Here is a 27,561-nt window from a genome sequence, read left to right on the forward strand (position 1 = left end):
TCCAGCCTCTCACCACTCTCCTGCTCAACAACTTCCTCCCCACCTCCAGCCTCACTCTCCCCACCTCCACCTTTGCTCCCTGTGTTGGCAGCTGCAGAGTTCTCTCAGCAGCAGGCAGCCCTTCAGGGACTGGTGCCCTCGCCCCACCTGGGTGACTTTTGGCTGTTTCCAAACTCAGGAGCAAGCTGGAAGGAAAGCACCAAGGCTCAGCAGGAGTGGCTGGCAGGCAGAGGCAGCGGTGCTGGGAGGAGCTCAGCTTGCAGCAGGAATAGCTGCAGCTCTCTAACAAACATCATGACCTAATCCTTCTGACGTCTGCTCCGGGTGGCTCTGGGTTCACTCGAGTCAGCGCCTGCTGTCTGGCAGTCAGGCTGCTCCCTGGCACTCATTCCCCTTTCCTGTTTTCCTGAGATCATCAATTATTATCTCTGCAATAAATTGTCTTTTCCTTCTTGGCTCTCTGCACCCTGCAGCTGCCTGAGGAGCAGGCCCAAAGCCTGAAGATATGTCAAGGAGGCAAGAGCAGATTCCCACCCATAATTAGCAGCCTAGGGTCGTGCACGTCGCTGAGCCTCCTTTCTCTGCTGAAGAAACATTGCTGAGGATGGGGACAAAAATATCTAGACCAGCTCTTTGCTCCCACCACAAAACAAACACAATGGTACACTGGTTTTGGAACACCTTGCTTTGACTCTCCTGACCAGCCTCCAAGGCCTCAACATCAGCCAACTTCCAACTACTCTACTCCTTTCCATCATGATGCATCCTACCAGACCTTCTCTCCCAAGAGCAACTCCTGCAACACAGCATCCACCAGCCCTTGCAGCAGCCTTCCACTCCCTCCTTGTCACTCAAGATTAGAGCCCAGGGTCTCCAGAGCCTCCTTGTGCCCTCTGCACTCAACCATAGAGCTTCTCATGTCCAGAGAAGGGTGACAAAGCTGGTGAAAGGCTTGGAACACAAACCCTATGAGGAGAGGCTGAGGGAGCTGGGGGTGTGCAGCCTGCAGCAGAGGAGGCTCAGGGCAGAGCTCATTGCTGGCTACAACTACCTGCAGGGAGGCTGTAGCCAGGTGGGGTTGGGCTCTGCTGCCAGGCAGCCAGCAACAGAAGAAGGGGACAGAGTCTGAAGCTGTGGCAGGGCAGGTCTAGGCTGGATGTTGTTAGGAAGTTGCTGGCAGAGAGAGTGATTGGCATTGGAATGGGCTGCCCAGGGAGGTGGTGCAGTCACCATCCCTGGAGGTGTTACAGCAAAGCCTGTATGAGGCACTTAGTGCCATGGTCTGGTTGGTTGGGCAGGGCTAGGTGGGGCTGGATGAGCCTGGGGGTCTCTTCCAACCTGCTTGATTCTGTGATTCATGACAGCCACAGATGTAGGACTCTCACCCTATGGGCTTCTTTTGGTGCCACAAATGGCAGATTTTGGTTCTTAGGGCCAGATTCACAGGCAGCTGGGTCAGGGCTTAAATTCTGCCATCCCAAATCAAATCACCAGCCCACTGACTTTGAAACTGACTTTGCATCAACAGCAGAAGACACCCAACAAACTCAGCTGTTTCATGCTTGCATGCATGCCTGTCAGCATGTGCTAGCAGGTGTGTGGTGCTTGAGGCTATGGTCTGGTGATGAAGGCTGCTGGGATGAAGGTTGGACTGGATGATCCTGGTGGTCCTTTCCAACCACAAAGGTTCATAGTGATTAGATGTTGTGCTGAGAGATTTGGTTTAGGCAAGGACTTGTCAGTGTGAAACTAATGATTGGACTTGATGATCTTGAAGGTCTTTTCCAATCTAAGAGATTCTGTGTGTGTGTGATGGGGAAAGTCCTGTGCTGCTAAGCCAGCTCAGTGGGACAGTCTGGATGCTCTTCAAGCTTCTGAAGGTCAGCAACCCCAACCAAAAACACAGGGGCTGTCTCACCAGGAGGACAAGAGCCCTCAGAGGTTTTCAACACATTATTTACAAGAGATGGGACAATGAAAGTGATTTTCCAAAGGGATGCTTCTAGCTCAATTTTGGGACTGGGAGGAGGCAAAGAAGAGAGCCACCACAGGGAGAGGTCAATCAGAGCCGGGAAGGATGATGTCCTACAAGGGATGCTGCAAACTGATGTCCTACAAGGGATGCTGCAAACCGATGTCCTACAAGGGATGCTGCAAACCGATGTCCTACAAGGGATGCTGCAAACCGATGTCCTATGAGGGATGCTGCAAACCGATGTCCTACGAGGGATGCTGCAAACCTGCCTAGAGGTATGGCATGGAAGAAGACTGGGAGAGATGATGCAGTGTTAGAACATACAAGGTGGCTTTAATAGCTGTAAGCAAAAGGTGTGTGGGGTGAATCCTGGTATTGCTACGTTGAAGCTCCTGGATAGAGCATCCAGCAGCTAAAGCACAAACCTAAGCCACCGAAGGTAGTTGGCAAACAGTATCCGCCAAGTCTTCCCCTGAAAGTAAGCTTCTCTTTCCTCTTGAAACTAAAAAACAGAATGAAGACCCCCTCCCCCTCCACAGACAAGTCTTAGAAAGCCAGCCTGACTGCAGCTGGTGGCCTGGTGGGGGAGAACCACCAGGGCATTTGCCTGCTCCTCTGCCCGCTCCCGGCGTTACTGCTTCGCGCTCTTGCTGGGCTCCGAGGACTGCCGCACGTCAGTCCACTCCTGCATGGTGCTCTGCAGGGCCTGAGTCTTCTCCTTGTCCACTTGCACGTAATCAACCTTCTCATCTGAGGCCACCGAGGAGGTGGAGGGCTGTGGAGAGGAGAAGCGTGGTCACTGCCTGGTCCCTCAGCAGCTCCCCGAGTTTCCCTCTCGCTGTTCCTGCAGCGGTGCCGTGGGTGCTCCAAGTCCACCTGCACCTCCTCTGCTGTCTTACAGACTCTTCACCCTCCCTCCAGCCTCCCAGATGGGCTTGGGTGACCAACTCCTGCAACACAGCATCCACCAGCCCTCACAGCAGCCTTCCACTCCCTCCTTGTCTCTCCTCCTTGTGTCAATCTAGATCAGAGCCCAGGGTCTCCAGAGCCTCCCCCTTGTACCCAACCACAGAGCTCCTCATGACAGCCACAGATGTAGGACTCTCACTCTGTGGGCTTCTTTTGCTGCCACAAAGGGTAGATTTGGGTTCTTAGGACCAGATTCACAGGCAGCTAGGTCAGGGCTTAAATTCTGCCACCCAAAATGAAATCACCAGCCCAAAGGGGCTTGGATGACCAACTCCTGCAACACAGCATCCATCAGCCCTCACAGCAGCCTTCCACTCCCTCTTTGTCACTCCTCCTTGTGTCAATCCAGGCCAGGGTGCAGAGGAAGTGTAGAAATGACATCTAGGTCCCTACCTTCCCAACAACTCTTGAGACAGGAAGGTTTGGTTGCAGTACCTAACTGCAAATTGAGCACTGTATCTTGCTCATTATCTTGGAAAGAATTCTCATAGGTATGCACAACCCCCCCAAGCTCCATCCCTCCTGCTGTGATGACCCCACACACCCAGGGCACTTGATTATTCTCATTCCCAAGCCAACAGATATGTTTGCAGGTTCATCCAGGAGACCTGCTCAAGCTGGTATGGAAGCAGCATAGAATCATAGAATCACAGAATCAGGCAGGGCTGGAAGGGAGCACAAGGAGCAGCCAGTGCCAACCCCCCTGCCATGCCCAGGGACACCCTACCCTAGAGCAGGCTGCACACAGCCTCAGCCAGCCTGGCCTCAAACACCTTCAGCCATGGGGCCTCAACCACCTCCCTGGGCAACCCAGTCCAGCCTCTCACCACTCTCATTCACCTTAAACCATATCCCCTGCATCTCTGCTTCTGGTGGCACTTCCAGCAACACTGCAGACATGCAACAGAGTCTGAGTTTGATCAGTGCCATGGTCTGGTTGGTTGGGCAGGGCTGGGTGCTAGCTTGGGCTGGCTGAGCTTGGAGCTCTCTTCCAACCTGCTTGATCCTATGATCTGCAGGAAAAGTCACGACTCTGAGGTGACCTGCCCAGGACTTTGGACCTGTGTGCATAAAACCCCTTTGAAAACCACACCACTTACAAGCCTGCCCCATACCTTTCTGTGTGGCCCTGGTGAGCTTGGCTGGAAATCCAGGGCCAGATAATCCACGCTCCCCGAACTCTTTTTAGGTGCTGGGCTGTTGGTGCCACTAGGAACAGGAGAAGCAGAAATGGGGTTTTGCTAATGCAGGGAAAAGACAGGAGAGATAATGAGGATTAACATGGGAAGAAGAAGGTGGGGGGGAAATAGTAATAAAAGGAATTAACACAATTCTGGCAACATGGTGGCTGCCAGAGGTGCTTCTGAAAGAGGTCCCAGTCTGCATAGCTGCTCAAACTGGGGACCAGAACGGGCAGAAGTGCTGAGGGACTCTTTCTCCCTCTCTCTCCCTCTCCTCCTCCCTCCCTCTTCCTTCATCTCTCCCTCCCTCTCTCTCCATCTCTCACTCTCTCTCCCTCCATCTCTCTCCATCTCCCTCTCCCCATCTCTGTCCCACTCCCTCTCTCTCTCCCCATCTCTCACTCTCTCAATCTCTCACTCTCTCTCAATCTCTCCATCTCTCCCCCTCTCCATCCCCATCTCCCTCTCCCCATCTCTCTGTTCCCCCCTCCCTGTCTCTCTGTCCCCCCCATCTCTCTCCCCCGATCCCTATCCCTCCCCCTCTCTCCCCATCCCTCCCCCCTCCCTCTCCCCCTCCCTCCCCCTCTCCCCATCTCTCCCCCTCTTTCCCTCTCTCTCCCCATCTCTCCCCCTCTTTCCCTCTCTCTCCCCATCTCTCCCCCTCTTTCCCTCTCTCTCCCCATCTCTCCCCCTCTTTCCCTCTCTCTCCCCATCTCTCCCCCTCTTTCCCTCTCTCTCCCCATCTCTCCCTTTCTCCCCATCCCTCTCTTCCTCCCTCTCCCCCCCCCCTCTCTCCACCCCCTCCATCTCCCCCCTCTCCCCATCTATCCCCCTCTCCCTCCATCTCTCCCTCTCTCTCCATCTCTCTCCCCCATCCCCCCTTCTCTCCCCCCCTCTCTCCATATATATAACATTGTATTATGGGATACTCAGGGCAGTTGTGGATGCCTCCTCCCTCAAATTATCCAAGGCCAGGTTGGAAGAGGCCTTGGGCAAGCGTGGAAAGTGTCCCTGCCCATGGCAGGGGGCGGTTGGAACTAGGTGATCTTGCAGGTCCTTTCCAACCCAAACAGCTCTATGGTTGTGCTTACAACAATTAGATGCTGTGCTAATGATTTTGTTTTCTTCAAGCTAATCTTCTCAGCTTTATCTTTTGGACCAGTTCTGCTGCCTGTGTGCTGTTTGGCTTGAGATGCCTGACATCAGCAGCAGGCTTCAGCATTTCCCAGGAACCACCCCTTGGCGAGGCCAGAGCAGCTCTGGGATCTTCACTAATCACAGCCACGCTACATAGAGCACAGATTTCCCCTAACCCTTTAGTTACACAGCCTGAAAAATATGCTTCGAGTGAACAGTTCTGCAAAGAGACACAAAAATCCCCTCCCTGTGAGCAGGGCCACTCCCTGCTGCTGCTGCTTCTATAGCCACTGCCCTCCACACAAACATGATGTCAGCAGCTGCTTAGGGGGAATAAAAACCCTGCAAAGGAAGCTACTTAAATAATGACAAGAGGCTGTGACAGCCCAGAGACGTTTTTATCCCCTCTTAAATCCTGGCAGAGCAGGCAATATGTGCTCCTGCTCTCACACACAGCTAAAACCCCACCAGGATGTGTCACTGCCCTGTGCATGCAGGGCTGTGTGTCAGGGCGTGCATCCCATCCACCACGGAGCTATCTGAGCACTTGCATCTCATGAGCTAGGAATGTGCCTGCAGAGCTGGGGAATGTACATGTCCTGCCAGGACCATACATCTTAGCTGTGAGGCCCTTACCATTGCCACATAGTTCTCCTCGCTGTCTCCAGAGTCGGTGCTGGTGATGCTCTGGGAGGAGACAGGGCGACAGTACTGCAGGGAGCCGGCGTTGAAGGTCTGCCTGCAAGGGCAAGGGTCACTGGGTTAGTCACGGCTGCAGGTGCTGCTTGCCCACTGCCAAGGAAGGATGGGAGAATCAGAGAGTCAAGCAGGTTGGAAGAGAGCTCCAAGCTCAGCCAGCCCAACCTAGCACCCAGCCCTGCCCAACCAACCAGACCATGGCACTAAGTGCCCCAGCCAGGCTTGGCTGCAACACCTCCAGCCACAGCCACTCCACCACCTCCCTGGGCAGCCCATTCCAATGCCAATCACTCTCTGCCAAGAGCTTCCTCCTAACATCCAGCCTAGACCTGCCCTGGTACAGCTTGAGACTCTGTCCCCTTCTTCTGTTGCTGCTTGCCTGGCAGCAGAGCCCAACCCCACCTGGCTACAGCCTCCCTTCAGGGAGTTGTAGGCAGCAATGAGCACTGCCCTGAGCCTCCTCTTCTGCAGGCTGCACACCCCCAGCTCCCTCAGCCTCTCCTCACAGGGTTTGTGTTCCAGGCCTTTCATTCTGCCTAGACCTCCCCTGGCACAACTTGAGACTGTGTACCCTTGCCCTATTGCAGTGAGCAGTGCCAGTCTTGGTGGAGCTCCTCACCTCCAACCTCACAGCAGCTCCAGCATTTGTTTACCATGCAGGGCCCTGTCCAAACCCTTTGCTGGAAAACAAAACCTCAGAGGCATTGTCTTGCTTTCAGTTGGGCCAAATCTAATTCTAGAGAGCAGCAGATAATGCAATCAGCATCTGGCATGAAAGCTTGCATCTTAAAAAGCTATTTGGAGCCTCGCAGTAAAGGCTGGGTCATATGATTAGCTGATAAGAGAAAAAGCCATTAGCTTCTCCATCGTGTCAGTCAAACCCTGCTGGCTGTTCCCTGGCCCAGTGGTCTCAGCACACAGTCCTCATGCCCTGCAGTCAGTCTCCACACAAGGCAATTGATCAGAGGAGTCACAGCAGCCAAGCTTTGCTTCTGCCTTTCAGACCACAAATTAGCAGCAGAAGGGGAGCTGTGTGAACCCTGTTATTTCTGGCTGGCAGACTTTGCTCTGGAGCACTTTGCAGGCTTCCTTCAGGCGAGGTTTTGCTTTCAAGGCAATCAAAACACAGCTCAGGCAGACCCTGCCAGTGTCACCCTGTGTTGTGAGACTACACTGGGGGTCTTTTCGAGGGAGAGTTGGATATGAAATCATCTCCTGTGCCCATGGAATGGTTGAGTTGGGGGGGGGGGGGCTCAGCTGTGTGGTGCAGCAGAGAGGCTGGAGGGCAGGGATGCCATCCAGAGGGACCTGGACAGGCTGCAGAGGTGGGCACAAGCCAAGCTCAGGAGGGTCAACCAAACCAAGTACAAGGTCCTGCAGCTGGGTGGAGGCAATGGCAAGCACAAATGCAGGCTGGGCAGTGCCAGGCTGGAGAGCAGCCCTGAGCAGAGGGACTTGGGGGTGCTGCTGGAGGAGAAGCTCAGCAGGAGCCAGCAGTGTGCACTTGCAGCCCAGAAAGCCAAGCAGAGCCTGGGCTGCAGCAGCAGCAGTGTGGCCAGCAGGGCCAGGGAGAGGATTCTCCCCCTCTGCTCTGCTCTGCTGAGACCCCACCTGGAGTCCTGCATCCAGCTCTGGAGCCCCTGGGACAAGAGGGCTGTGGAGATGCTGGAGAGTGTCCAGAGCAGGGCCAGGAGGATGCTGAGAGGCTGCAGCAGCTCTGCTGTGAGCACAGCCTGAAAGAGTTGGGGCTGTGCAGGCTGCAGCAGAGGAGGCTCCCAGGGGACCTTCTTGTGGCCTTGCAGCATCTGAAGGGGGCTGCAAAAAAGCTGGGGAGGGACTTTTGAGGGTGTGAGGGAGTGTCAGGAGTGGGGGGAATGGAGCAAAGGTGGAGGTGTGGAGAGTGAGGCTGGAGGTGAGGAGGAAGTTGTTGAGCAGGAGAGTGGTGAGAGGCTGGACTGGGTTGCCCAGGGAGGTGGTTGAGGCCCCATGGGTGGAGGTGTTTGAGGCCAGGCTGGCTGAGGCTGTGTGCAGCCTGCTCTAGGGTAGGGTGTCCCTGGGCATGGCAGGGGGTTGGCACTGGCTGCTCCTCGTGGTGCCTTCCAACCCTGACTTATTTTATGGGTCACAAACTGTGGTGTGCTACAGGTCCTGTGCCAGTGACACAAATCTCCAGGAGTTGTCAGATTACAGAAACAGGAAATGTCTTCAAGATCTTAACTAGCTGCTCAGCCATGTGCTGGGCTTTCATGTCAAATCCTGAGCTAAAAGAATTTATCTTCCTGACAGCAACTCTAATGTGCTGTCTGCAGCTACCTGCAGGGAGGCTGTAGCCAGGTGGGGTTGGGCTCTGCTGCCAGGCAAGCAGCAACAGAGGAAGGGGACACAGCCTCAAGTTGTGCCAGGAGTGGTCCAGGATGGATGTTAGGAGGAAGTTGTTGGCTTAAAGAGTGATTGGCACTGGAATGGGCTGCCCAGGGAGGTGGTGGAGTGGCCGTGGCTGGAGGTGTTGCAGCCAAGCCTGGCTGGGGCACTTAGTGCCATGGTCTGGTTGGTTGGGCAGGGCTGGGTGCTAGGTTGGGCTGGCTGAGCTTGGAGCTCTCTTCCAACCTGGCTGATTCTGTGACTCCATTCTATGACCACCCAGAGGTCTGGTGTCAGTGCAAAGCAGGAGTTCTGCCCTGACCACTACTTACGTTGGCCTGGACCAGGACTTTGTGACTGGGGATTTGAAGGGCAGCTCATCGATGACGCTGTTGTTCCTCAGGTCCAGCGGCGATGGCTTTGCTGGGAAGGAGAAAAACCTTTATTCAGAGGCAGCACATTCCTCCAATTCAGCATTCCTGGCTGGCATGAGAGGGGTCCCTAACAAGCTGGTGCTTGCTAATTATCTCTCCAGTCCTCCCTGCTGATGAAAAATGCCCTTGACCAAAAGGCCTGTGCTCATTTATGCTGGGAGCGTGGAAATCCAGTGCATTTTCCCTCTCAGCCACAGCCAGTGGCTGTCCCCAGGAATGGAGATCTGCCCAAACCCAGAGCATATCAACCCATTCATTAAGGAGCAGTGTAGCCCAGGGTTAGTCTTTGCCAGCCCTAAGCTACCTCCAGACAGAGGATTTCCCCGCAGAGGAAAATCCACAAGGTGACCCAAAAGCTCTTCTCATGATGGGGGGGGTTTGTTAGGTGGAAGGCAAGACCACTGTGCTCCAGCTTCAGCCCTCACTGAGCATGCTGAGAGGCTTAGGTGCTGATGCTCTAATGATGCCTGCAGAAGAGGAGGCTCAGGGCAGAGCTCATTGCTGGCTACAGCTACCTGCAGGGAGGCTGTAGCCAGGTGGGGTTGGGCTCTGCTGCCAGGCAAGCAGCAAGAGAAGAAGGGGACAGAGTCTGAAGCTGTGGCAGGGCAGGTCTAGGCTGGATGTGAGGAGGAAGTTGCTGGCAGAGAGAGTGATTGGCATTGGAATGGGCTGCCCAGGGAGGTGGTGGAGTGGCCGTGGCTGGAGGTGTTGCAGCCAAGCCTGGCTGGGGCACTTAGTGCCATGGTCTGGTTGGTTGGGCAGGGCTGGGTGCTAGGTTGGGCTGGCTGAGCTTGGAGCTCTCTTTCAACCCACTTGATTCTAAGGGAGCTCTCCTGCTCAGCCCCTCTTTGGTGACCTTCCAGACAATGGTTTGGGGAGAGATTTGGCGAATGCAGTCAAAGCCCTAAGGGAAGAGCTGTGCAGATTTGCCTAGCAGGAGAAAATAGCATCATCTGAATATGGCACAGAAATTTTGGAGTGGAGCATGAAGAGAGGTGAAGGTAAAGGGAATGAGATCCTGCCCTGGTGTCCCTGGGCATGGCAGGGGGTTTGGAACTGTCTGCTCCTTGTGGTCCCTTCCAACCCTGCCTGATTCTACGATCTCCAGGGGTCCCTTCCAACCCCTAATATCCTGCGAGCCTGTGACAGTCTGGGGGTCTGACTGCTGGCAGCAGCAAGGTACACACCGCATACAGGACTCCCTTGAGTGTGCAGAGGCTGAGAGATGGAGTCCAAAGCACTACCAGAAGGGGAGGATTCCTGGCAAGATCCATTCTTACCTTTCCGGTCGGGCTTGAGGTTGCGGTTGACCGGCGGGGGCTGGATTTCGCTCAGCCGCCTGTGGCACTGCGCCATGGCTCCTCCTTTGTGCACAGGGAGAGTAGCTGAGGACAAGCCCACCAGGTCAAAGTGATGAGGCCCAGGGCTCATAGGGATGTAGAGATTTTGGGCATTGTCGTTGGCTTTCTCGGCGTGGATGAGGGGGGAGGAACCAGGGTTCATGGGGACGTAGTTGTCCTCAGAGTCGGTGCTGTGGGAGCGGGCGACCACCGCCTTGGCTTGCTGGGGGGACAGGCAGAAGGATGTGCTGTGAGCAGCAGACAGTGCTCAGCAACAGCCCACTACAAATCCTTCCATCTCACCATCACCAAACACACACCTGAGGTGGGGCACCAGCTCTGAAACCTCAGGGCAGATGGAAGGGATGTTCTAGTCCCTCTCTGGCCATCAGTTTGCACTTAAGAGGGTGCACTCTGCTGTGTCCAAGACTTTGTGACACACTGAACTCAGGGAAAAGTCTTAACTGCCCAGACTTGAGCTTCTTCTCAGCATCTGAGTGACCTGCAGAAGCATACTTAACCTGGAAAGTCATTTTCTGCTGGGCTCTGGCCATGACTAAAATGCAATATGAAAGGCTACCTTCATCTCACTTCCAGCTCAGGAAACCTCAGAGAGTGCACAAAAGAGGCAGCTCTGGCATTGTGGCAAAACTCAGCTCAGCAGCAGCCCAAGCTTTGGAGAAACCAAACTCCTGGACACAGCTGGGTTTGGGTCAAAGCTCCAGGCAGGTACACTCTGTGCAAGCACCCAAGCAAAGCTCTGCTTGGGGTACTGTTTGTGGCACTCTGCTGCCTACAACTACCTGCTGCCTACAACTACCTGAAGGGAGGCTGTAGCCAGGTGGGGTTGGCAAGCAGCAACAGAACAAGGGGACACAGTCTCAAGCTGTACCAGGGGAGGTCTAGGCTGGATGTGAGGAGGAAGTTCCTGGCAGAGAGAGTGATTGACATTGGAATGGGCTGCCCAGGGAGGTGGTGGAGTGGCTGTGGCTGGAGGTGTTGCAGCCAAGCCTGGCTGGGGCACTTAGTGCCAAGGTCTGGTTGGTTGGGCAGGGCTGGGTGCTAGGTTGGACTGGCTGAGCTTGGAGGTCTCTTCCAAACTGGTTGATTCTCTTCTAGCATTCTATACTGGGTTAGGTTGTTGCCCTTCCACCTCTACCCTTGTAGGCCACCACGGTTTAAACGGAAGCCAGCAACAGAACTCTTCATTTCCTAACTTAGCACTGCATGACTGGGCTGTGAGCTCCCACCTGGAACTGACTTGTCTCAGAATCTATAAGGGGAAAGTGCTGCCTGCAGCATGGTGGCCAACAGCAAGGCCAACTCACCAGGTAGGAGTTGTAGCCATCATTCATGGACTCAGCTGACTGCACAGCGCTGCTGCCGCCTCCGTGCTGGGGGTACTCGTACGTCTCGCAGGAAGAAGCTGCAACACAACCACAGACACACAACGTCTCCCTCTGCAGCTGCTCATACAAGGGCCCCTGAGAACAAAATCCAGCTGCTGGGAAGGTGGTATCTACTCTTGATGCTCGAGATGCTGCTGAGAGGACAGGGGGTTTCACCTGTCACAGACTCCCTGTCATGCTCTCTTCCAATTAGCATCCCTCTGATGCGTCAGCACAGCTGCAAGTGCCACATGGACCTAACCTGGTTCTGTCGAAGTGCTGCAAAAGCCCAGGAGTGAAGGCATCAGATAAGGTAGATCATGGTGACAAAATTGGCTTAAGGAAGAGCTCACTTGAGAGATGTAAGGCCTGGCATCCTCCAGGAAAGGAAGGAGAGGGTGAGGATGGGGTGCTAGACTCTTAGACTGGTCTATCTACTGCTGAGCATGGGTCTGCCCTCCACCTAAACAGTGATATCCAGGTAGGTGGAGATGGAAGAAGCATTTCAGGGAGCTATGCTTATAACTTATCCTGTGTTTTCCCTCCAATCACCTCTTCTAAGTTGCTCTGCAACTGTTTCATCCTAGGCACAAGATTTCCATAGGCCAGGTTCATCCATGGCCCATCCATGGCCAACGGGAAGGACAGGTCTGCGGCACCTGGCACGTTGAGCCTCTGAGATGTACAAAATGATGTCCCTGTCTGGTGTGCAAAACCAAGGCAGCTCCAGGCTTGGGGACTTGGGGGTGCTGCTGGAGGAGAAGCTCAGCAGGAGCCAGCAGTGTGCACTTGCAGCCCAGAAAGCCAAGCAGAGCCTGGGCTGCAGCAGTGTGGCCAGTAGGGCCAGGGAGGGGATTCTCCTCCTCTGCTCTGCTCTGCTGAGACCCCACCTGGAGTCCTGCATCCAGCTCTGGAGCCCCTGGGACAAGAGGGCTGTGGAGATGCTGGAGAGTGTCCAGAGCAGGGCCAGGAGGATGCTGAGAGGCTGCAGCAGCTCTGCTGTGAGCACAGCCTGAAAGGGTTGGGGCTGTGCAGGCTGGAGCAGAGGAGGCTCCCAGGGGACCTTCTTGTGGCCTTGCAGCATCTGAAGGGGGCTCCAAAAAAGCTGGGGAGGGACTTTGGAGGGTATGAGGGAGTGGCAGGAGTGGGGGGAATGGAGCAAAGGTGGAGGTGTGGAGAGTGAGGCTGGAGGTGAGGAGGAAGTTGTTGAGCAGGAGAGTGGTGAGAGGCTGGAGTGGGTTGCCCAGGGAGGTGGTTGAGGCCCCATGGCTGGAGGTGTTTGAGGCCAGGCTGGCTGAGGCTGTGTGCAGCCTGCTCTAGGGTAGGGTGTCCCTGGGCATGGCAGGGGGGTTGGCACTGGCTGCTCCTTGTGCTCCCTTCCAACCCTGACTGATTGATTCTCCGATCCTAGGCTGAAGTGAGCGCTGATAACCCTGGCGAGGAGTTGTGTGTGTAACGAAAGCAAGCTACAGCTGACCAAAATCACCAGCTTCATGGTGAGAGGCTCCACAGCAGGTGTGGGGTTTTGGTTTAAGGCACAGCACAGCCAAGAGCCAGCTGAGCAGCACGGGTGGGTACAGACCTGACTACGCCTCCTCCGTGCCCACACACTCAGAAAGCAGAGCCCCATCCTCACCAGGGAGACCTCCTTTGTGTTCACCCTCCCGGCTGACGCCAGCTGCTACCACAGTCCCCCCGCAGCCCAGCAGCCCAGCCCCATCCCGGGCTGCAGACAGGACCAAGCCTCTCCCTGCTCCCCGCTCCCAGGTTCACCTCGGTGCAGCCTGCTGTTCTCCACCGCCGGCAGCGTGTTCCTGCGGGGAATGGTGGCTGCCATGGGGGCCAGCCCCAGGCTCTCCCCGGGCTGGGCTCTCTGCGGAGGGCTGCCCCACCGCGGCTCCGCCTGCCCGGGCTTCGGGGGCCGCGGCGGCGGCGCGCCGGGCGAGTCGGCGGCAGCCACGGCCAGGGCGTTGTGGTTCTTGTCCAGCGTAAACGTCCTGGGGATCTGGTAGACGGAGTGCGGGGTGGCAGGGACGTCGTAGGGGTCTGTGGAGAGCTCCCCGAACTCCTTGCACAGGGCGTTGCTGGGGGTCTTGTAGGTGTAGACCTCCTCGTTATCCGTCTCGGAGCTGGTGAGGCTGGGCTTGGGGTGGCTGTAGGAGCCGAAGGCGCGGGGCAGGTCGTAGGCACTGTCCCTGAACTCGGAGTGGTGCCGGCTGGGTTTGGGCAGGCTGTAGAAGCCGTGCAGCTGCCCGGCGACGCCGTTCAGGCAGTGCCCGTTGCCCTGCGAGAGCTTCTGGACGGCCGAGTCGCTGCGCACGAAGAAGGCAGCCCTGCTGGCCTGCGAGAAGCTGGCGCTCCTGCGGAGGAGAGGCGGAGGCGCTGGCGACTCTGCCCGTGCCACCTGCGCAGGGTTAGCCTTCCCGGGGGACTCACCTCCAACCTGACTCCAGGTGGTCTTAACCCCTCCCCACGGGTGGGTCTGAACACCACCAGGTGATTCATGGTTAGCCCACTCCCCCCGCCTGTCTAAAGAGATGTAAAAGCAGGGGGGGACCTCCCCTTCCCCCTGTGGAGGGGGACCTGGGGGTCCTGGGGGAGAACATCTATGGCACAGCAATGTGCCCTGGGGGCCAAGAAAGCCAATGGGGTCCTGGGCTGTATTGGGAGGAGTGTGTGCAGCAGAGCAAGGGAGGTTCTGCTGCCCCTCTGCTCTGCCCTGCTGAGACCTCATCTTGAGCACTGCCTTCAGTTTTGGGCTCCCCAATTGCAGAGGGACAGGGATCTGCTGGAGAGGGTCCAGCAGAGGGATAGGAGGATGATGAGGGGACTGGAGGGCACTGCCTGATGAGGAGAGGCTGAGGGCCCTGGGGCTGCTTAGTCTGGAGAAGACTGAGAGGGGATTGGATAAATGTTTCTAAACACCTGAGGGCTGCCAGGAGGGGGGGACAGGCTCTGCTCACTGCTCCCTGGGATAGGACAAGGAGCAATGGGTGGAAGCTGCAGCTCAGGAGGTTCCAGCTCAACACAAGGGGAAACTTCTTGCCTGGAAGGGTCCCAGAGCCCTGGCACAGGCTGCCCAGAGAGGTTGTGGAGTCTCCTTCTCTGGAGCCTTTCAAGACCTGTCTGGATGTGTTCCTGTGCAACCTGAGCCAGATTCCATGGTGCTGCTCTGGCAGGGGTGGTGAACTCTGTGATGATCTGTGGAGGTCCCTTCCAACCCCTAACATCCTGTGACCATCTCAGGGTGCAACTCTGCTCCCCCTGAATTGTCACCTTCCTGACCCACGCTGGAAGCACCTTAGACCCTTCCAAACCTGCTCACCATCCATTTGGTCTTGAAACACCTTCAGAATGACCTCATGAGGGACTGGGAGCTATGGGTATCCTGACCCACGGTGGGGCTACAGACATAAATTGTTCCAAATGGGCAATTTTCACACCAGCTGAGAGCAACCCAAGATATGCCTGCAAAGAGCCACCCCACTGGCACCAGCATCACTTGCTGGCCACCCACCTGCAGTGCAGGAGGGGAATTTGCTCTCACCTCTGCCTTGCAAAGCTGCTTCAGCCACCCCACTGGCACCAGCATCACTTGCTGGCCACCCACCTGCAGTGCAGGAGGGGAGTTTGCTCTCACCTCTGCCTTGCAAAGCTGCTTCAGCCACCCCACTGGCATCAACATCACTTGCTGGCCACCCACCTGCAGTGCAGGAGGGGAGTTTGCTCTCACCTCTGCCTTGCAAAGGTGCTTCATAGGGACTGGAAAAATTCCAGATGGGGGTTATTTTGAAGCCTGCAGTCATGCCACCACCCTGCCCTCTTGCAGGACAAGTTCTGGGGAGGTAAAGACAGTCCCCAGCTGAGATTTGGACTTTGCAGCCCCATTCCATGGAGGAGAAGGGATGAAGCTGGTGGCTGAAATCAGGCTTACAAAAGCCCCTGAGTGCCTCAGGGTGAGCAAGGCAGCATGGTCATTACGTTTGTGCCTGGATAATGATTCCATGATTTGTATTGTGGTCATGCCTGGAAAGGCAGCCAGGATGGAGGGTGAGCAATGAGGGGACCTCTGTCCTTTAATGACTGCTCATTAGCCACTGCTCCTCTGCAGATTCCCTCTGAGGTGTTTCACCTCCTGTTTTATCCCTCCTGTTGCTTCCTCTTTCAATGCTCCAATGCTGCAAAAGAGGATGAGCCCCACAGACTTGGCTTTCTGCACCCACAGCTCCAGCAGATGACCTTTTCTTGAGTCAAAGGGTGCTTGAATTTGCCATGGAGAACTTCCCTGACTCCCATGCTCAACTCTGCCACCCTGAAAGAGTTCCTCATCCTGCATGATTTGGGGAAACATGAACTTCACTGTGGAAGCAGTGGGACACAAGAGTGAGAGGTGGTAGAGTCAAATGTAGACAATGATGATGATGACAAGAAGCATAGAACTGTCAGGGCTGGAAGGGACCTTAAGGATCATCTAGTCCCAAACCCCCTGCCATGGGCAGGGACACCTCACACTAGATCAGGTTGCCCCATTCAGCCTGCTCTTAAACACTTCCAGGGATGGGACCTCCAGCAGCTCCCTGGGAAGCCTGTTCCAATGTCCCAGCACCCTGCCATGGGCAGGGACACCTCACACTAGATCAGGGTGCCCCATCCAGCCTGCTCTTAAACACTTCCAGGGATGGGACCTCCAGCAGCTCCCTGGGAAGCCTGTTCCAATGTCCCAGCACCCTGCCATGGGCAGGGACACCTCACACTAGATCAGGGTGCCCCATCCAGCCTGCTCTTAAACACTTCCAGGGATGGGACCTCCAGCAGCTCCCTGGGAAGCCTGTTCCAGTGTCCCACCAACCTGTTGTCTTCCTCCAAGCTGTCTGAGGCAGCATGGAAGAAGAAAATGCAGCACAGCCTAAACAGAGATTCGCCTTCCACGATGAGCTAATGCAGACCCACCCAGAGAGGGTGAGAAGCAGCCTTGGGCTGAGTCTTTTTGCTGACAGGAGTGTGAATGGAGTCACAAATGGGTCAGGCTTTTGGGGACCACGCTCTCAAGTCAGCCCCATGTAAAGGTCTCCCTGTGGAAGAGTGTCCTGCTCTGTATCCACCACCAGGCTGGGAAGGAGCGGAATGGCTGTGAGGGGAGGCTCTGGCTGCAGCAGCTCCCTGGGGAAGGGCAGGCCGTGGGGGAAGGGCTGGGAGCTGCTGGCTGATGCTCCAGAGAGCCAAGAGGGACTCCACTGCGTGGAGCCAGCACGAGATGGCGCTCGGAAATAGGACCTGTTCGGGGACAAAACGAAGGATGCTGCCAGAGGCCAAAGGAATCCCTGCCCTCTGCGGAGCTCAGTCCACCCAGGAGATCGTTTGGGCTCTGGCAGGGTCCTTCCGGCTGAGGATTTGAAGCATCTCGTGGGTTAATTGTTCTGCACTGCTCACCAATTAGCTACCATTACTCTCATTTTATGGGTGAGTAAAGTAAGAGCTATGGAGCTGGAAGAGGAGACATTCCCAGCAGTCCTGCAGCCTGGCTCTGTGTGCTGGGCATTGACTGGGGTGATGACTTCTGGCCCAGCTGCAGAAGCTGCTGCTGGCTGGCTTGTCTCTGCCCACCAAAGCATCAGTGCTTGCTCTCTCCTCCTCCTCTTGGATCCTCATAGGATCACAGAATCATAGAATCAAGCAGACTCCACCAACCTCCATAAATCCAGAGCAATTAAGTAAGGAAAAGCCTGGGAACACACAGGTTTGTAGAGTCATAGAGTCATAGAATCAAGCAAGTTGGAAGAGAGCTCCAAGCTCAGCCAGTCCAACCTAGCACCCAGCCCTGCCCAACCAACCAGACCATGGCACTAAGTGCCCCAGCCAGGCTTGAGCATCGTCCCTATGGAGAGAGACTGAGAGCCCTGGGGCTGTTTAGTCTGGAGAAGAGAAGGCTGAGAGGAGAACTGATCCATGTGTACAGATAGCTGAGGTGGGGGGGGGGGCAAGTGGAGGGGGCCAAGCTCTTTTGGGTTGTGTACAGCAATAAGATAAGGAGCAATGGATACAAACTGGAACAGAGAAGGTTTCAGCTCAACATGAGGAGAAACTTCTTCACAGTGAGGGTGACAGAGCCCTGGAGCAGGCTGCCCAGAGGGGTTGTGGAGTCTCCTTCTCTGGAGACTTTCCAAACTCATCTGGATGCATTCCTGTGCAGACCTTGGCAGGGGGGGTTGGACTGGATGACCTCTGGAGGTCCCTTCCAACCTCTGAGGTTCTGTGATTCTCTAAGATCATGTTGGGGGAAGGCTGGGAGCAATCCCTATGGACATCTGCTGCCAGGTGGGCTACAGTACCTTGCGTTTTCTGACTTCCTGCTCATACACTGGTGAAGGAAAAGGTAGTCCTGAGGGGCACTGGCAGACAGGGTGCTCTGGAGGTGGCTGGAAGGCGAGTCAAAGGTGAAGAGGGTGGGCTGGCTGGAGTGGGCTGGCGCCGAGGACTTGCGCTCTCGTAGCAGGTGGTGGCTGGCACTGCTGAGCTCTGCCGGGGAGGAGCGCGGCGCGTGGTTCAGGGAGGTGATGCTCCTCAGGGTGTCTGTGGAGGCAAAGAACACACTCATGAGAGGCCACACACAGCAACCCCACGTTTCAGCAACCTGGACTAGTTGCTAAAGGCAGGGGGGTGGAACTAGGTGATCTTAAAGGTTCCTTCCTACTCAAATCGTTCTAGGTGAGGTTGGGCTCTGCTGCCAGGCAAGCAGCAAGAGAAGAAGGGGACAGAGTCTGGAGCTGTGTCAGGGGAGGTCTGGGCTGGATGTGAGGAGGAAGTTGTTGGCAGAGAGAGTGATTGGCATTGGAATGGGCTGCCCAGGGAGGTGGTGGAGTGGCTGTGCCTGGAGGTGCTGAAGGCAAGCCTGGCTGGGGCACTTAGTGCCATGGTCGGGTTGGTTGGGCAGGGCTGGGTGCTAGGTTGGGCTGGAGGAGCTTGAAGCTCTCTTCCAGCCTGGCTGATTCTATGATTCTAAGATTAGGGGCTGGAAGGGACCTGGAGAGGTCATCCGGTCCAACCACCCTGCCAGAGCAGCATCACCTAGAGCAGCTCACACAGGAATGCATCCAGGCAGGTCTTGAATACCTCTAGAGACAGAGACTCTACAACCCCCCTGGGCAGTCTGTTCCAGTGTTCTCTCACCCTCCTGGGTGCTAGGTTGGAGTGGATGAGCTTGGAGGTCTCTTCCAGCCTGGTTAGTTCTATGACTCTATGAATCTATGATTCTATGGCAGTCACTTCCAACCTAAATCATTCTATAATTCTATGATTCTATGACACTATGATTCTACAATCTTGTGTGTTCCCAGGCCTTTCCTTACTTAAATGCTCTGGATTTTATGGAGCTTGGTGTGGTCTGCTTATATCTGTAAGTGATGCAGTCAGCAGCAACAAGCTCCTTTGCTTGCAGCACATCAGCTACACATGCCATGTAGGGAAAGAAATGTTTAGAGTCATAGAATCAGTCAGGGTTGGATGGGACCACAAGGAGCAGCCAGTTCCAGCCCCCCTGCCATGCCCAGGGACACCCTACCCTAGAGCAGGCTGCACACAGCCTCAGCCAGCCTGGCCTCAAACACCTCCAGCCATGGGGCCTCAACCACCTCCCTGGGCAACCCACTCCAGCCTCTCACCACTCTCCTGCTCAGCAACTTCCTCCTCACCTCCAGCCTCACTCTCCCCACCTCCACCTTTGCTCCATTCCCCCCACTCCTGCCACTCCCTCACAGCCTCCAAAGTCCCTCTCCTGCTTTTTTGGAGCCCCCTTCAGCTGCTGGAAGGCCACAAGAAGGTCACCTGCGAGCCTCCTCTTCAGGAGGTTCCCCTCTGCCCAACTTCCCAGCCTGTCCAGGTGTTGCTCAATGGCAGCACAGCCTGATGGCAGCACAACCTGATGGCAGCACAGGCTGATGGCAGCACAGGCTGATGGCAGCACAGGCTGATGGCAGCACAACCTGATGGCAGCACAGGCTGATGGCAGCACAGGCTGATGGCAGCACAGGCTGATGGCAGCACAATCTGATGGCAGCACAACCTGATGGCAGCACAGCCTGATGGCAGCACAGCCTGATGGCAGCACAACCTGATGGCAGCACAGGCTGATGGCAGCACATGCTGATGGCAGCACAGGCTGATGGCAGCACAGGCTGATGGCAGCACAACCTGATGGCAGCACAGGCTGATGGCAGCACAGGCTGATGGCAGCACAATCTGATGGCAGCACAGGCTGATGGCAGCACAGGCTGATGGCAGCACAATCTGATGGCAGCACAGGCTGATGGCAGCACAGGCTGATGGCAGCACAGGCTGATGGCAGCACAACCTGATGGCAGCACAGGCTGATGGCAGCACAGGCTGATGGCAGCACAATCTGATGGCAGCACAGGCTGATGGCAGCACAGGCTGATGGCAGCACAACCTGATGGCAGCACAGCCATTCCTCCCTGTTTCCTATCACCTCTCAACACCAGGACATCCTAATGCCTTCCCAAAAAACCAGATTGCTTTGGGGCAAACTGGTGAAGCCAACACAAAAACACACTCAATGAAAGCAGGATGAACTGCTCTGTGGTTACCCCAAGCACATGAAACACAGCTCCAAGGGGAGCAGGAGGCAAAGCCTGCTAAAAGCATGGTCCCTCCCCTGGGGGAAGCCTCTCCATCGGTGTCAGTATTGATCTCCACCATTAATTCCCAGCTCGCCTCCCGCTGCGACCCAGGCACAGAGCATTAGTGGGAGCCAATTCAGGACTCAGGAACTCCATTAGGTCTGTGAGATGAACTCTCTAATAGCAGGTGAGAGATGGATTGCTTCACAGGGCTGGAAGGGGATTCCAAGGGCTGGGAAGATAAATCCTGTGGCAGCAGAAAAGGACTGAGAAGCACAAACCCTATGAGGAGAGGCTGAGGGAGCTGGGGGGTGTGCTCCCTCAGCCTCTCCTCACAGGGCTGTGCTCCAGGCCCCTCCCCAGCCTTGCTGCCCTGCTCCAAACACCTTCCAGCACCTCAACAGCTCTCTGCAATTCAGGAGCCCACAACTGGACACAGCGCTGCAGGGGTGGCCTGAGCAGTGCTGAGCACAGGAGCAGGAGAACCTCCCTTGTCCTGCTGCCCACACTGCTCCTGAGCCAGCCCAGGATGCCATTGGCTCTGCTGCCCACCTGGGCACTGCTGCCTCAGCTTCAGCTCCTCTCTGCCAGCACCCCCAGGGCCCTCTCTGCCTGGCTGCTCTCAGCCACTCTGGCCCCAGCCTGTAGTGCTGCTTGGGGTTGCTGTGGCCAAAGTGCAGAACCCTGCCTCTGCCCACCCATCCAGCCTGGCCAGGTCCCTCTGCAGGGCTCTGCTACCCTCCAACAGCTCCACAGCTGCTCCTAGCTTGGTGCCATATGCAAACTCTCTGCTGCTGGACTCAATCCCCTGCCCCAGATCATCACTAAAGATATTGAACAGGACTGCGCCCAGCACTGATCCCTGGGGTACACCACTGGTGCCAGCTGCCAGCTGCATGTGGCACCATCCAGGTCAGGATGCTGGTGGCCTTCTTGGCCACCTGAGCACACTGCTGGCTCATATTCAGCTGGCTGTTGATCAACACCCACAGGTCCTTTTCTGCTGGGCAGTTTGCAGGCATTCTGCCCCAAGCCTGATTCCTTTGTGGGAATCTACCTTCACCTCCACACTTGCTGCCAGCTCACTCCAGAAACACTAAAATAAACAAGATAAACAACCCTACCAAAACCCTGCACAGGCTTCTCCTGGGGTGGGAGGAGAACAAACTGCCTGTCCTGTGGCTGACTCACTGTGCCACTGCTCTGCCAGCAGGCCCTGGGATGCCACAAGGATGAGCATAGCACCAAGGAAGGTTTATAAGCACAAATGCAGGCTGGGCAGTGCCAGGCTGCAGAGCAGCCCTGAGTAGAGGAGAGGGACTTGGTGGTGCTGCTGGAGGAGAAGCTCAGCAGGAGCCAGCAGTGTGCACTTGCAGCCCAGAAAGCCAAGCAGAGCCTGGGCTGCAGCAGCAGCAGTGTGGCCAGCAGGGCCAGGGAGGGGATTCTCCCCCTCTGCTCTGCTCTGCTGAGACCCCACCTGGAGTCCTGCATCCAGCTCTGGAGCCCCTGGGACAAGAGGGCTGTGGAGATGCTGGAGAGTGTCCAGAGCAGGGCCAGGAGGATGCTGAGAGGCTGCAGCAGCTCTGCTGTGAGCACAGCCTGAAAGAGTTGGGGCTGTGCAGGCTGGAGCAGAGGAGGCTCCCAGGGGACCTTCTTGTGGCCTTCCAGCATCTGAAGGGGGCTCCAAAAAAGCTGGGGAGGGACTTTGGAGGGTGTGAGGGAGTGTCAGGAGTGGGGGGATGGAGCAGAGCTGGAGGTGTGGAGAGTGAGGCTGGAGGTGAGGAGGAAGTTGTTGAGCAGGAGAGTGGTGAGAGGCTGGAGTGGGTTGCCCAGGGAGGTGGTTGAGGCCCCATGGCTGGAGGTGTTTGAGGCCAGGCTGGCTGAGGCTGTGTGCAGCCTGCTCTAGGGTAGGGTGTCCCTGGGCATGGCAGGGGGTTGGAACTGGCTGCTGCTTGTGCTCCCTTCCAGCCCTGACTGGTTCTGTGATTCTATGATGCTATTTCTTGACCTCTCTCTACTGCCTCTGAGTTGGATGGCATTTGGAAAAGCTGCTGTCAGTCTGAGGATGCTTTGGTCTCATCCAGCAGATTAGTGGGAAAGGGCATTTGGTCTGGGTGATTTTGCCCAAGCAGCACTACAGGCTGGGGACAGAGTGGCTGAGGGCAGCCAGGAAGAAAGGGAGCTGGGGGTGCTGGTAGAGAGGAGCTGAAGATGAGGCAGCAGTGTGCCTGATTCTATGATTGTCTGATTCTCTGACCCATGTTCATCCATCTAAATTATTCTTAGCTTCAGCTGCTCCCCCTTAGCTTTCCTCTTCTGACAAGGGTGAAATTCCCCAATTATTAGAGCATCTATCACAGGATGGGGAGGATTAGCTGAGAGCTGATGGAAGAGACAGTGAGACAAAGACAAGTGGCAATAAACAGGATCATTTCTGCCCATTAGTGTCAGCATTCTCCTTGCCTTGGTGTGAAACCACTAAAAAGCAGTGGCAACACAGGAGAATTTGCCTGAGAGGAGCTTGGGAACAAGGGGGGAAGGGGTGGAGGGAAGATAATCCCAGCACTGGACAGTGAGTGAGAAAGGAGAGGGAAAGGAGCCAAGTCAGATCATCCTGACCTCAAAGCATTACATATCTCAGTTATTTTAGCAGCAATCAATTCTTTGAAGGACAAAAGGGGCAGAAAGGAGAGAGGCTGCAATAGAAACCATGCCTGGAGAAGAGAGGTTTGCTTCTGTGAGATGAAGCCATGCCCCAGACCTCATTCCTACCCCGGGAAACACCCCTTGGTGGCAGTGACCCAGCTCTGTGTTACATCAGCACACAACCCCCCAAGGCAGCTACCCTTTAAAGAGCAAATCTGCTGCTGGATTGTGGAGCTCAGCCCTTGGTGTCAATATTTGTAGGTCTAACATTTGGCCAGGCAGGGATGCCTGGCTTCTGTCTGTTTGGTTTTGTTATAAGGCCTTCAGTGCTGGAGATAAAAGCAGATGAAAGTGGATGCTTGCAGCCCTGGCTTGTGCACGACCTTGAGCATCCCACCTGGGAAATCTTTATCTGAGAGCCCTGGAGTGGGACAGTGACCTACAGCAGGAGATGAAGGACAATTCCAGAGACAATGTGGGCTGGGACAGGCTTCACTGCAGGGACTGAGCCCAGCATCAGGGAGATGCAGATGACACCAAGCTAGGAGCAGCTGTGGAGCTGTTGGAGGGTAGCAGAGCCCTGCAGAGGGACCTGGCCAGGCTGCATGGGTGGGCAGAGGCCAAGGGGATGAGACTGAACAAGGCCAAGGGCAGGGTTCTGCACTTTGGCCACAACAACCCCAAGCAGCACTAGAGGCTGGGGCCAGAGTGGCTGAGAGCAGCCAGGCAGAGAGGGCCCTGGGGGTGCTGGCAGAGAGGAGCTGAAGCTGAGGCAGCAGTGCCCAGGTGGGCAGCAGAGCCAATGGCATCCTGGGCTGGCTCAGGAGCAGTGTGGGCAGCAGCACAAGGGAGGTTCTTGTTCCCCTGTGCTCAGCACTGCTCAGGCCACCCCTGGAGTGCTGTGTCCAGTTGTGGGCTCCTGAATTGCAGAGAGCTGTTGAGGTGCTGGAAGGTGTTTGGAGCAGGGCAGCAAGGCTGGGGAGGGGCCTGGAGCACAGCCCTGTGAGGAGAGGCTGAGGGAGCTGGGGGTGTGCAGCCTGCAGCAGAGGAGGCTCAGGGCAGAGCTCATTGCTGCCTGCAGGGAGGCTGTGGCCCCACCTGACTGCAAGCAGCCTATGGGCATCTTTCCTTGCCTGAGCAAACATGGGAGCATTCCTCTTTTTAGCAGGGCTGGAGAAGCAGACAGGCTGAATCCCAGCCTACTTCCAATCAGGGCTTCTTGCTTTAATATTTATAGCCCTTTTTTTAATGGCAAGGGGAGAATGGGTCTTTAATGCTCCAGGGGAGCAAAGGAAAACTTCTGCTAGCAGAAAATGTGAACCCATTTTACTTATGCATGATTTAGAACCATTTCTATTCAAGGGAGCATGCAAAAGGCCCAAATGTTTGCACTTTGTATTACAGAAGAAGTGCCATGCCTGCCTCTTTACAGAAGTCATTTATTTCCAGCTCTCTTTACCTTGGGGGAGAAACATTGAATCTCTTGGCTTGCTGGGGAGTCAATAAACCAGCAGAGCTGTGAGAGTCTGCTCAGTTAGCAGCACTCACAAGGCAGTGATGGGGAAAAGGAAGAGCATCTCCAAATTTCTCCTTTCAGAAGCCCCTTCTGGATGGGACACTTAGTGCCATGGTCTGGTTGACTGGATAGGGCTGGGTGCTAGGGTGGACTGGATGAGCTTGGAGGTCTCTTCCAGCCTGGTTGATTCTGTGATTCCATGATTCTATAATTCTCTCTCTGGAGATATTCAAAACCTGCCTGGATGCCTTTCTGTGTGATCTGGTCCAGGCGATCCTGCTCTGGCAGTGGGGTTGGACTGGATGAGCTTTTTAGGTTCCTTCCAGCCTTTAACAGCCCAATTAACCAGACCATGGCACTAAGTGCCTCACCCAGGCTTTGCTTGAACTCCTCCAGGAAGGGTGACTCCACCACCTCCCTGGGCAGCCCATTCCAATGCCAATCACTCTCTCTGGCAAGAGCTTAGAATCATAGAATCAGTCAGGGTTGGAAGGGGCCACAAGGATCAGCCAGTTCCAACCCCCTGCCATGCCCAGGGACACCCTACCCTAGAGCAGGCTGCACACAGCCTCAGCCAGCCTGGCCTCAAACACCTCCAGCCATGGGGCCTCAACCACCTCCCTGGGCAGCCCAGTCCAGCCTCTCACCACTTTCTCCTCAAGTCCACTCTGAATCTCTCTGTCTCCAGTGTGTCTGAGAGTAAAGGCTGCAGAGATGGGAAAGGGAGAAGTGAACTTCCAGAACAAAAACAAGCCAAAAAAAAAAAAGAGGCCAAATTGTTTCTGCTTGTGGAGTCTCCATCCTCATGTTTTCTGGGGATGATCTGACCCTTGCTCACACTGACCCCCAGGCCACTTTGCTCTCTAGTTCAGGGACATGGTATTGCAACCATGAGGGTTAATGACTTCACAGAGAGTGATTGGCATTGGAATGGGCTGCCCAGGGAGGTGGTGGAGTGGCCGTGGCTGGAGGTGTTGCAGCCAAGCCTGGCTGGGGCACTTAGTGCCATGGTCTGGTTGGTTGGGCAGGGCTGGGTGCTAGGTTGGGCTGGATGAGCTTGGAGCTCTCTTCCAGCCTGCTTGATTCTATGACTAAAAACCTGAGTCTTGCCCATTAGGCACTCTATTAACAGTGCTCAGTGGAAGAAGAGAAAGAAAAGGTCCCTTCCAGGGAGCTATTCTCTTTGCCACAGGATTAAAAGTGTCTGTGACCCTCAGTGCATCCAGAAACCATGAGGTCATCTCCAGTAAAGGTCTTCAGCACCAGTTTAAACCTGGAGGATTTTCTCTTCCTCTTTTAAGATGCAATGAGGGCAAAAGGACTTGGAATGTATTCTCCACACATCACCATAATCAAATAATATGCTAATGCTATTAGCATGGGACCTTGCATTGTAAATGACTTAAAATCATATTCTCTTTCAAAAGACCACAGTTTCATTTAAATTGGTCTCCACAGCAACCAGAAACCAACTGGCATAGTGCTGAATGAAAATCTCCATGGCTGGGCATGGCAAAGGATGCCAATGGGATGAGACTGAACAAGGCCAAGTGCAGGGTTCTGCACTTTAGCCACAACAGCCCCAAGCAGCACTGCAGGCTGGGGCCAGAGTGGCTGAGAGCAGCCAGGCAGAGAGGGCCCTGGGGGTGCTGGTAGAGAGGAGCTGAAGCTGAGGCAGCAGTGCCCAGGTGGGCAGCAGAGCCAATGGCATCCTGGGCTGGCTCAGGAGCAGTGTGGGCAGCAGGACAAGGGAGGTTCTTGTGCCCCTGTGCTCAGCACTGCTCAGGCCACACCTGGAGTGCTGTGTCCAGTTGTGGGCTCCTGAATTGCAGAGAGCTGTTGAGGTGCTGGAAGGTGTTTGGAGCAGGGCAGCAAGGCTGGGGAGGGGCCTGGAGCACAGCCCTGTGAGGAGAGGCTGAGGGAGCTGGGGGTGTGCAGCCTGCAGCAGAGGAGGCTGAGGGCAGAGCTCATTGCTGCCTGCAGCTGCCTGCAGGGAGGCTGTAGCCAGGTGGGGTTGGGCTCTGCTGCCAGGCAAGCAGCAAGAGAACAAGAGGACACAGCCTCAAGTTGTGCCAGGGCAGGTCTAGGCTGGATGTTGTTAGGAAGCTGTTGGCAGAGAGAGTGATTGGCATTGGAATGGGCTGCCCAGGGAGGTGGTGGAGTGGCCGTGGCTGGAGGTGTTGCAGCCAAGCCTGGCTGGGGCACTTAGTGCCATGGTCTGGTTGGTTGGGCAGGGCTGGGTGCTAGGTTGTGCTGGCTGAGCTTGGAGCTCTCTTCCAACCTGCTTGATTCTATGATTCTATGATGTGATTCCATTTGTCTTCCCTGCACTTGTTTCACTCTGTGGTCACCATTATGTCAATGAGCATGGTGAGATCCTCACCCTGGCTGGGGTTTCTTGGTGTTCCCCTAATAAAATGAGTGCTATCACTCTGGCCCACAGGAATGCCTTTGAAAGCAACGTCAGAAAGTGGGAGATGCCTTCTTGCACAGGGCTGAGAGTTAAGGCAATGAAAAGCAAACAGCCCTGACCAGCCTCTCTGTTCTGTTTGTAATTATCTGGGCTCCAGTGGGTGTTAAAACATCTGTACTGGTTTGGCAGGGAGTGGGGAGTGTGGCTTGTGCCAAAGGCAAGAGCTGGCGTGGGTTGAAAGCAGTGCAGCAATACATTTGTGTGCTATTGGTACTCAGAAACATGGAGCTGGCAGCTGCTCCTCAAAGGGCTTTTGGGTTAGCATCAGCCCCAGCCCTTCCTGCATCACCACAGCCACAATCCCTCATAGAATCACAGAATCAAGCATGTTGGAAGAGTTCTCCAAGCTCATCCAGTCCAACCTAGCACCCTAAACCGTATCTGCAAACACCACATCCAAATGACCTTAAAACAGATTCCAGGTTGGTGACTCAACCACCTCCCTGGCCAGGTTTTGACCTGCATACTAATCACCAAAGCAACCTTCTCTTAGCAAAAAGACACATCTCAGAATTTATGGATTTCAAGTGGTTATTTGAAAGACTTCATCATGACTCACTTGAGAGCAATGTGAGCCATTACAGCAAGCCAGCAAAATAATTACCATCATAAAGGCTTTATAGCAAGGTTGAGCCTGAGAAGTATATCATAGAACCAACCAGTCCAACCTATCACCCAGCCCTGCCCAACCAACCAGACCATGGCACTAAGTGCCCCAGCCAGGCTTGGCTGCAACACCTCCAGCCACAGCCACTCCACCACCTCCCTGGGCAGCCCATTCCAATGCCAATCACTCTCTCTGCCAGGAA

At 55.4% G+C, this 27,561-nt stretch overlaps 1 protein-coding gene across 2 annotated transcripts in view; it reads right to left on the bottom strand.

Annotated features, from left to right (window-relative positions):
• Nucleotides 1–2,283: 2,283 nt before the first annotated feature.
• Nucleotides 2,284–27,561, bottom strand: part of GAB2 (GRB2 associated binding protein 2) — a 110,255-nt gene continuing 84,977 nt past the window's right edge. The window contains exons 3-10 of one of the 2 annotated variants that reach the window (XM_064168857.1): nt 17,814–18,054; nt 13,258–13,844; nt 11,425–11,522; nt 10,037–10,319; nt 8,655–8,745; nt 5,899–6,001; nt 4,060–4,185; nt 2,284–2,750 (exon numbers count right to left, since the gene is read on the bottom strand). In XM_064168857.1, coding sequence (XP_064024927.1) covers nt 2,607–2,750; nt 4,060–4,185; nt 5,899–6,001; nt 8,655–8,745; nt 10,037–10,319; nt 11,425–11,522; nt 13,258–13,844; nt 17,814–18,054 — 1,673 coding nt within the window. In that variant the 3' untranslated portion in view covers nt 2,284–2,606. The remainder of the gene's footprint in view (nt 2,751–4,059; nt 4,186–5,898; nt 6,002–8,654; nt 8,746–10,036; nt 10,320–11,424; nt 11,523–13,257; nt 13,845–17,813; nt 18,055–27,561) is intronic. The other variant, XR_010307906.1, reaches the window with a different exon arrangement.

The sequence above is a fragment of the Pogoniulus pusillus genome, chromosome 3 (assembly GCF_015220805.1).
Source record: "Pogoniulus pusillus isolate bPogPus1 chromosome 3, bPogPus1.pri, whole genome shotgun sequence".
Taxonomy (NCBI): domain Eukaryota; kingdom Metazoa; phylum Chordata; class Aves; order Piciformes; family Lybiidae; genus Pogoniulus; species Pogoniulus pusillus.